Source organism: Capsicum annuum, chromosome 10, assembly GCF_002878395.1.
Source record: "Capsicum annuum cultivar UCD-10X-F1 chromosome 10, UCD10Xv1.1, whole genome shotgun sequence".
Taxonomy (NCBI): domain Eukaryota; kingdom Viridiplantae; phylum Streptophyta; class Magnoliopsida; order Solanales; family Solanaceae; genus Capsicum; species Capsicum annuum.
In genome coordinates, this window is record NC_061120.1 from 204,657,719 (window position 1) to 204,668,484 (window position 10,766).

At 33.7% G+C, this 10,766-nt stretch overlaps 1 protein-coding gene and 1 pseudogene across 1 annotated transcript; one reads left to right on the forward strand and one right to left on the reverse strand.

Moving 5' to 3' along the window:
- Positions 1 to 1,622: 1,622 nt before the first annotated feature.
- On the forward strand, positions 1,623 to 3,756 carry LOC107853577. The gene has a single exon (XM_016698564.2). It carries the CDS (start codon positions 1,868 to 1,870, stop codon positions 3,575 to 3,577), a length of 1,710 nt encoding a protein of 569 aa, XP_016554050.2. The 5' UTR covers positions 1,623 to 1,867; the 3' UTR covers positions 3,578 to 3,756.
- A 1,693-nt stretch (positions 3,757 to 5,449) lies between these two features.
- On the reverse strand, positions 5,450 to 9,469 carry LOC107853576 (annotated as a pseudogene).
- Positions 9,470 to 10,766: the final 1,297 nt, after the last annotated feature.

Consider the following 10,766-nt stretch of genomic DNA (forward strand, 5'->3'; position numbering starts at 1 on the left):
CTGTAAACTATAAAAAAATAATATAATAGTGATCACAAAGTTTCGATTTTGATCCAACTAATTCTTGTCTAAGCAAAAATTTTGACCCTAAAGAATGATTTTGAATGAAAACAAAGAAGACATACAAATACACACATGTTGAATTATATTATGCTGACAAAAACAATAAAGAAGTTGAGGGTTAGAAAATCAAGCATCCACCAATCTAGACATGTAACCGTATTAAGTTAGACGCGCATCAATCATATTCTCCCAATAGACAAATCGATTTATTCTCTAGTTTTAACGTGTCTCTCAATATTTATAAAAGTATTTCTTTAATAAAGTCCTATTTTAGGAGTATTTTTCTAATTGAACAGTAGAAAGGAAAATATTAATTAATTTTTCTATCATATATTTTTGAAATCCCATATGTTTTAGAAAGTTGTAGAAAGGAAAATATTAATTAATTTTTCTACCATATATTTTTGAAGTCTCATATATTTTAGGAAGTTTAATTAATATATAAACAATAATTAAATAATAAATTAAAAAATAGTAAAAAAACAGTTTTATCTAAAGAATAGTCTTTTGATGAAGGGCAAAAAGTTCAAATCACTTTTTCACACTTATAATATATAGATTATAAATATAGATATAAATATAGATAGATATGGATATAAATATAGATTATAGATATAAATATAGATAACCAAAAATAAGTTTGTCACTTTCCTAAAGGTGTCAAATTTAAATTGTCTTTGATAATTAATTTTTTTTCTATAATTAAAGATAGTATTTCGATCAATTTATTTTCATCTCAACTAATTTTTTTCTTTAGGTAATTTGCTATTTTGTTTAGGGCAAATATTTAAAAGTGCTCTTGAATATATGAAGAAAGAATTACTTAATATTTTTATGTCCAATAAAATTTGAATGGAAAAACTTATAATTCCTTAATTTCATTAATGGTTACGTCAACTTTCTTACTAGTACTATTTGACAAGGACTCACAATGACTGAATATATTTCTATTTTATAAAACACTGACCAGTAAAGTTGGAAAGCTTCATCAGAATAATCCTGTCTGTTATCAACTTTAAGTAAGTCTCCAAATCAGATTACACCATTATTAAATTTGAAAGCTAATAATTTATCCCTTTTCAAATGAATCAGCACATGTGAATTCTATCCAAAAGGCTAAATATCCCCACCACCCACTCAAGTCAAAAAACACACCCAACTTGAATAAGCTTTCAAAATTGAAAAGGACCAATCTTATCTTGTTCAACTAATATATATCTACTATTTAAATCTGGTTAAAGAATTATGTTTTTATATTTGGTAATTTTTAAAATTTTAATATGTCATATATAAAAATTATAAATTCAAATACATTTATTTTTTAAATCAGTCTTAATATAATTAATTCTTTGAAAAGATCATTCAATCAATCTCTCATATATTAGCGGTGTGACGAATAAAAATACATAACAAATATAATTTAAGGCTATAATTTTATTTTTCTTTATCAGTCAAACTAAAATTCATAAAATAAAACAAAAAAAAATAATTAAATATGTGAAAAACAAATTGAAAATAATCATTTTGTATGATCACCGTTCAAGCCTTTTTTAAAAATTATTTTTGAGTAGAGGATTAGGCTTGGGAAAATAAAGAAAGATTATCATCTAATTACTTAAATTATCCAATCCATCTTACCATATTAATTAGCCTAAAGGAATCTATCTTCTTATTTAGTCTAGATACAAAATCTTCTTGAATATTATTGCTCTATACCCTCAACAAACATCTTTATAAATTATAACCAATCTGTTACACACACACACACACCAAAAAAAAAAAAAAAAAGAAATTCAAGAAAGCCATGGAGGGATTTGGTCTGCACATGCTTGTTGGCAGATGGTTTATGGTATTTGCTTCACTTTTAATCTTGTCTGTAGCAGGTGGCACATACATATTTGGTTTATATTCAGAAGAAGTAAAGATAGCACTAGGTTATGATCAAACAACCTTAAACTTGCTTGGGTTTTTCAAAGATTTAGGTGCAAATGTTGGAATTATATCTGGTTTAATCAATGAAGTAACACCACCATGGGTTGTTCTTCTTCTTGGTGCATTTATGAATTTTTCTGGGTATTTTTCTATATGGCTTGCTGTTACAGGGAGATTAAGTAAACCAAAAGTTTGGCAAATGTGTTTTTGTATTTTTATTGGTGCAAATTCACAAACTTTTGCCAATACTGGTGTTATAGTGACTTGTGTTAAGAATTTCCCACAAAGTAGGGGAATTGTTATTGGATTATTGAAGGGGTTTGTTGGATTAAGTGGTGCTATACTTACACAATTATATCATGCTTTTTATGGGAGCAATGGGAAATCTTTGATTTTGCTTATTGCTTGGCTTCCTGCTGTTGTGTCTTGTGTTTTTCTTAGAGTTATAAGGACTATGCAGGTGACTAGGCAAGAAAATGAGCTCAAAATTTTTTATCAGCTTTTGTTTATGTCACTTGGTTTAGCTGGTTTTCTTATGGCTATAATTATAGTGCAAAATAGGATTCATTTTACTAGTGTTGGTTATTGGTCAACTGCTGGTACAATTCTTGTTTTGTTATTTGCTCCTATAATTCTTGTTGTTAGAGAAGAATTGAGATTATGGGGCACGAAGAAACAAGATTTGAGTCAGGATGTTGAGATTAAAGTTGCTGAAATTGAGACACCACTTCAGTCATCAGCAACTGTTGTCCCGATTAATGATCAGAAAGAGCCTGTTTCTTTCTTTCAAAATGTGTTTAAGCCACCGGAGAGGGGTGAGGACTATACGATATTGCAAGCAGTTCTCAGTATTGACATGTTGATTCTGTTCATTGCTACGATATTTGGAGCAGGGGGGCTTTTGACAGCTATGGATAACTTAGGCCAAATTGGTAAAGCCTTAGGTTATCCTAAAACAAGTATCACTACATTTGTGTCACTTGTGAGTATATGGGGTTATCTCGGGCGAGTTGGTTCTGGATTTGCCTCTGAGATTTTCCTGGAGAAGTACAAGTTCCCCCGTCCTTTGATGCTGACAATAGTGCTGTTTCTTTCTTGTGCCGGTCATGTTTTGGTTGCATTTGGCGTGCCAAATACTCTGTATATTGCTTCTGTGCTAATGGGGTTATGTTTTGGTGCTCTATGGCCATTGATATTCGCTATCATATCTGAAATCTTTGGCCTTAAGCACTACTCCACATTGCTCAACTTTGGTGGTGCTGCTAGCCCGATCGGAGCCTACATTTTCAATGTTAAAGTAGCTGGTAATTTGTATGACAGAGAAGCTTTAAAGCAAATGGCAGCTCATGGGTTCATTAGGAAGCCCGGTGAAGACTTGCATTGCACTGGAGTTGAGTGTTATAAGTTATCTTTCTTGATAATTGCAGCATCTACTTTTGTCGGGTGCATTGTTTCATTGGTTTTAGTAGTCAGAACATTCAAGTTCTACAAAGGGGATATTTACAAGAAATTTAGAGAACAAGCTAAAGCCTTGGATGCTGCTGAGTCTCAGTCCAGAACAAATGGTGACGCTCCATCATAGAACATTCATAGCTGCAATTTGCCAATGCCTTTTGAGTGTGTTATTCACTCTGATATGTGATTATAGTTTTGACATCTTGTGCTTAATGCTGATATCAGTATATGTACAAGGGTTTGAAGTGTATACAAGATTTACAAGTTGAATTTTATGTTGCGCAATGGAAGATCTGTTTAACTAAAGTTGTGTAGAAACAAAGTTTAGAAAGTCGATTAGAAGCCTCAGAAAATCAGGCAGCGGTACTACATGCATAGAGCTCGAATCAGTTTCCCCCGTTATTGTAAAAGCTCCCACTTTTGCGGAACAGATTCCAGCCTCGTTAGCTACATTAGAGGTTGTTCATGGACTGTTTGCACTCATGGCTCCATTCCAATAGTTCAGGTTGTTATTAGTAAAAAATTCAGCCTGCTCTTTCTTGTTCTTCATTTTTTTCATGTCATTGACAAGTTATAGACTACAATATAATCAAGGCATCGACCAGTGTAGGCTTATTATGTCGATTGCAGAGTATGTTGTGGTAGGTGGTGATTTACATGGGTGAATGGAATGAGACTTCAAACTGATGGAATAGGAAATCTGTAAGGTGACGGTGCTCTTATCATATAATGACTTGGTTGCGAGCGTAACCTTTAGTCTCACGTTGTTTATCTAGTTTTAATTAGACACATAGTCTAAGAAAATACGGGTGATTTTGAGTCTTGTGACTTTAAACTAAAGATATGACAAGTGCACTGAAATGTTTTTATATCTTCGTCCTTGTTTGAGAATGGTAAAAATCCTGATAAATGGTTTTAATAATAAAGCCTAGTACTGTACAAATTCAAATTAATTGGAGCTGCAAAACATATATCAGACATTGGGTGGAAAACAAAAATATAAAACCGAAATAAGGCTTCTGTGCGAACCATAATATGTCAGGATCATGCTGCAATCACAGCTGCAAAAGGATACATAACAGAAAAAACAGTTCCCTGTATTTTCCAGCTCTGAATTTGTCATCCACTACTAACCAAAATATAGAAGAAATCACTGTAGTGCTAGTTGTGTATTGATTGGGGCACAACATTAAGATAAGATATTGTAGCAGTAAGGAACATAACCAAAAATACAACAACAATGTAATCGTTGGCTCGGGTAGAAGCGGAGAGGGTTCAATATTTGAAGAAAACCTAGTCGAAGGGGTTCAACACCTACTATAGATATATAAAAATAATTTTACTCATGCATAAATGATATAGTACTATTTTTCTACCAAAGGGCTGGCTCCGCCTTGGTCGGTGAGGTGGGGGTTAGAGTATATGCAGTTCATGCCACTACCTCAGAAATAAGGTAGAGACTGATTCATAGACTCCGAACTAGAGATAAAAATAGTTAAAAAAAAGACATATAATAGCAAGAAATAATAGATGGTAACATATACATAACCAAAAGTGCAAGATCCAAAAATGACTTTCACCATTCTTTTTGAATGCGTCATTCATAATTGAGCTCATCCTTCTCTAACTAATAATAGGACCTGTTTACACAATTGCTTTACATGGGCCATCCACCATGACGATAACAGTACAGGTCCTACGAAAAGTGACCCAATCAATTCACAGCGCCCGCAATTATATGGTTGATGATTATTCGAATCAGTAAACTCCACTCACTAATTTTTGAATTTCTCGAATGGTTATTCAAGTTTAGAAATTTATAATTTTTTGTTTTTGCTTAAATAAACTTCGAGTCAAGTTAATAATTTTTATTCTATAAATATTTTTTTTCACCACGTAATATTTTTATTTTTCACTCACAACTTATTCAATTAATATTTAGTCAGGATAAATAAAACTTTCAGCAAATAAAAAGTTCATTGCTTTGAGGACCAAAGAGTTGAAGAAAATTGGTCAATAGTTAGTTGTTTTCCACAATCACTAATGTACAATCAGACGAACCCAGTCTACTTGTCGAATAGGTACGAATGTTGGTTATAGTTTATCCAAGATAATCAAGACTCGATTCTACTTAAAAATTGATACTTCCAACATAAAAACAAAAGACCCCAAGCCACATACGAAGGACAAACAGACAAGCGTATGATAAAAAGGCAAAAGCTAATTGATTGACTGTGTAAGGAATACAAATATGAACTACCTATCTATCTTTGGCGTCGATGTTATTGATTCCTTTGAGACCATTGTTTCTTCATCATGATCAATAGAATTACTTTGCTCTCTGAATTTCTTATATATATCACCTTTGTAAAATTCCCTTGTTCTAATAGCCAAAACAAGTGAAACAACACAACTTATTAATGTAGCACGAGTAATAACCAAAAAAGCCATTTTATAACACTCTACACCAATGCATATCAAATCTTCACCAGCACCTCTAGTCAATCCTTTAGCTCTCATATGTTTCAACGCCACTTTGTCATACAAATGACCTGCAACTCGAACATTGAGTATATATGCACCAAAAGGGCTAGCTCCACCACTCAAATTGTACAAAGTTGAGTAGTATTTTAGCCCAAATAATTCCGATACAACGGCGAAGATCAACAGTCATTGTGCTCCGAAACAGAACCCCATTATGATTGAAGCAACATAGAGGGAATTTGGTACCCCGAACGCGATGAGAAGGTGCCCGATAGATGACAGGAGGAGGACTAATGTGAGCATTAACGGACGACGGAACTTGTATTTTGATAAGAAGATTTCGGACACAAAGCCCGAGACAACACGCCCGAGGTAGTTCCATATACTGAGTAAGGACACGAATGTTGTGATGCTCGTTGAAGGATAGCCTAGCGCCTTCCCAATTTGGCCTAAGTTGTCGATCGCTGTCAGTGTCCCGCCTACCCCAAAAGTTGTCGTTGTAAACAGAATCAAGAAATCTGTTCAAAATATGTATCAAAAATAAAAAAGAAGGAATAAATATTTTTATTAGTTTATAATTATTAGAGACTTAGTGACTTAGAAAATAGTTGTCCGTTGGGACATATCATAATGGGTGATGATCCACTAAGTCGTATCTTGTATTATAGCATGCCCCTATTGTTCAAGTAGGAGTGTTGAAAATATGACTTAGAAATTAGTTGTTCCTTTATTATTTGAATAGGAGTTAGTTATTCCAATTTAAATTGTAGTATAGTTTAAAATTTAGCTATAAATATATGTTTGAGTTATTAATAAAATACCTACTTATGTGACTTAGGAGTTAATTGTCCCTTTATTATTTGAATAGGAATTAGTTATTCCAATTTAAACTGAAGTATAGTTAGAAATTTAGTTATAAATACATGTTTTGAGTTATTAATAAAAAAAAAATCCTTTGACAATACTATTGCCGTATTTTATTTTCTCCAACTCTTTCCCGGTTATTTCTCCAATTTCAAAGCTAAAAACCAACAATTGGAATCAAAGCCAATTTCTTAAGGGATCTGTGAGATGAATTCTGAAAACAACTTTTCTTAAATAACTCATCCTGTCTTTGATGGTGAGAATTACCGTCTTTGGGCAGTAAGAATGGAGACTTATCTTGAGGCTTTGGATTTTTGGGAGGCCGTGGACGAGGATTATGAGGTTCTTCCGTTGCCTGATAATTCCATGGTAACCCAGATCAAAAGCCAAAAAGAAAAGAAAATCAGAAAATCAAAGGCAAAAGCAACTTTGTTTGCTAGTCTGTCTCCAATAATTTTCATGAGAATTATGACCTTTAAATCACCAAAAGAAATTTGGGATTATCTGAAGGAAGAATATACATGAGATGAAAGAATACGAGGCATGAAGGTGTTGAATCTAATAAGGGAATTCGAATTGCAAAAGATAAAGGAATCTGAGACTGTCAAAGAGTACTCAGACCGTCTTCTTGACATTGTTAACACGGTAAGATTGCTTGATACAAAATTTAAAGATTCAAAAATTGTTGAAAAAATTCTTGTTACAGTGCCTGAAAGATATGAAGTATCAATAACTATCTTAGAAAATACAAAAATCTGTCCAAGATTACCTTGGCAGAATTGTTAAATACATTGTAGGCGCAAGAGCAAAGGAGGCTTATGAGGCAGGATGATATGGTTGAAAAAGCTTTAGCAGCCAACCACAAAAATCAAAGCAAGGGTAATAATTCAAGAAAAAATTACCCACCTTGTCAGCACTGTGGCAAAATAAGTCATCCTCTATTTAAATGTTGGAAGAGACCATATGCACAATGCAAGATTTGCAATCAACTTGGCCATGAAGTCGTAATTTGCAAAAACAAATCTCAAAATTATGAAGCATAGAAGCCCAAGTCACCAAAAAAGAAGAAGGTCACTTATTTGTGGCAACATCTTCAACCAAGAAATCTGATTTTTGGATAATTGATAGTGGTTGTACAAACCATATGACATATGCCAAAACTTTTTTTAAAGAGTTTCTGCCTTTAAAAAAATAAGAAAGTCAAAATTGAGAATTGTGACTATATTGTAAAAGGGAATGTTGCAATCAAAACAATTTCAGTTGATATAAGAGGCCAAAGTTTCTTATTTAATCCAACAGAAGATGCACACAAGCCATGCAAGAACAAAGATGAACTGACAGATTTATTCAAGAGGTCAAATTTAGCTGAAGCTGAGACAATTTCTGATTCAAGGAGGAGTTTTGAAAATATGTATCAGAAATAATGAAGGAATAGATATTTTTATTAGTTTATAATTATTAGAGACTTATGTGACTTAGGAATTAGTTGTCCCTTTATTATTTGAATAGGAACTAGTTATCTCAATTTAAATTGGAGTATAGTTAGAAATTTAGCTATAAATACATGTTTTGAGTTATTAATAAAAAAAAATTTCTTTGACAATACTATTGCCGTATTTTATTTTTCTCCAATTTTTTCCCTGTTATTTCTCCAATTTCAAAGCTAAAAACCAACAAAATCTAAGCTGAAAATCGCTTGTAGTATCGTGTAGTCCTCACCCCTGGGTGGTGGCTTAAATACATCGCTGAAACAAGAATTTGGCTTTAGTTCACTAATTTATGGTTGTGGTTGATTTTGTGATGCTAGTTGAACAGAAGACGGAGTTTCTGCGACAACTTTGACTTGTGGAGGATCATGTAAGATTTGTTGCTTACGTTTCCACAAGTAAAACTCTTATTTGAAGACGAGAACTAATGGGGCAAAGAGCAAAATTAGTACTACAGCAGCACTTCCTGCATATTCAAGCCTAGTGAAACTTACCTTATTTTGGACAACAATGACAACCATTTTAAAACCAGCAAGGCCAAGTTAAATGAACAGAAGTTTGTAGAAAATTCAAAGCTCGTTGGCCTGTCTATCCACCTTCAAAACCCGAACAGTTCGGAGAAAAAAGCAAGAAACAACTGAAGGAAGCCAACCAATTAACAAAACAAGTGACTTCACATCATTTCTGTAGAAAGCATGATACAATTGTGTGATAATCGCGCCACTTATACCAACAAATCCCTTCAACAATCCAAGAACAATTCCCCTGCTTTCGGGGAAATTCTTGACACAAGTGACTAATACACCAGTATTACCAAATGTCTGAGAACTTGCACCAATGCATATGTAAAAACACATTTGCCAAACAGGAGGTTTAGCTATGCGTCCTACAACAGTAAACCATCTCATGAAGTAACCAAATAAATTCATGATTGCTCCCATGAACAAAACCACCCACGGCGGAGTTACCTCGTTGATAAATCCAGATATCATTCCAACATTACCACCTAAGTCTTTGAAGAAACTTAGTAAGTTTAAGGTTGTTTGATCATAGCCTAATGAGGATTTGATCTCATTGCTATAAAGGCTGAATAAGTAAGTTGCACCAGCCATTGACATAATTAGAAGACAAGCAAAGACCATGAACCATCTGCTCATGAGAAGGTGGATACTAAAGCCAACCATATTAGCTTTGCAGCCACCATTTTCAGTTAACTTTGCCATTACCAATGGAAACTTATCTAAGTGAGAGAAAAAGGACTTGTGCTCTCTACAACTAAAAACACTTGGTATTACCATACTGAGGTCGGGTTCTTATATACAACAAATATTAGCTATGCGCCTACACCTCAATCCCAAACAAATTGTGGTCGACATTAACCATCAGGTTAACCAAGATATATATACGAAAGCATCGTTAAAATGTGGGAGACAAGTTAGTAGCTACAACATGTAAAGACAACATGCTAAATGTAGAACTTTCTAAAGCTTGGTACCATATATAACTTAAATTCTCTATATAAATGTGAAAGAGCTTAAGATTCACTGATAGCATTACTCTTTTTTTTAACATTGTCAGTGTATATAATTTATAAAGTGTTTGACCAAGCTTCTAGAAAGTTGAAAGAGATAATTTTTTACCAATATTTATATGGCAAAATGATCGTCTGACCCCTGTATTATGTCGATTTTGTAAGTTGAACACTTCTACCTATATGTTTTTCATCTGACCCCTAAACTACATAAAATTCAATATTTTAAACCCTTTGACTGTTGACCTGATCTATGTGGCAATAAAATTGCTGACTAGGCTAAAACACGTGTAGTCACGCGTGTATGAGCGAGTGAAGAACATTTTTTTAGCTTTTTAAATTTAAAAATAATATTTTTAAAAAATTTAACATTTTTTCAGCTTTTTAATTTTAAAATATTTTTAATAGTTTTAAAAATAATATTTTAAAAAAATAAAATAAAAAAAGGCCCTCCCCCAACCCCGTCCAGCACCCCACCCCCACCCCCTCCCTCACCATCCCCCACCCCCTCCCCCACCGTACCCCACCCCATCCATCAATCCACCACCGCCCCTACTCCATCCACCAGTCCACCATCGTTTCCCACCCCATCCAGCACCCTCCCCGTCCCTCACCCTGTTCCCCCGTCCTCTACCCTCTCCTCATCCCCAACCCCATCTTCCACCCACCAAGCAACACAACCACCACCACACTAGCGCTTCCCCCCTACTGCAACATCACAAAACACCATGGAATCAATTCAAACCAAACACCATGAATCAATTAAAAAAAAAAACCCTCAAATTTCAATTGCATTTCAATTTTACCATGGAATCATATTCTACTAACAAAATCTCAAAGACATCAATTACCCTTAATTTGTCTGATCAAACAAATTCAAGAAGAAGAACACAAAAAAATCTAAAATTTCACACTAAATAACTAAAACCATCAATATATAAAATGGTTCT

What these genes read in the sequence shown, in the direction of transcription:
- LOC107853577 (XM_016698564.2), top strand. Translation starts at nt 1,868, where the DNA reads ATGGAGGGATTTGGTCTGCACATGCTTGTTGGCAGATGGTTTATGGTA.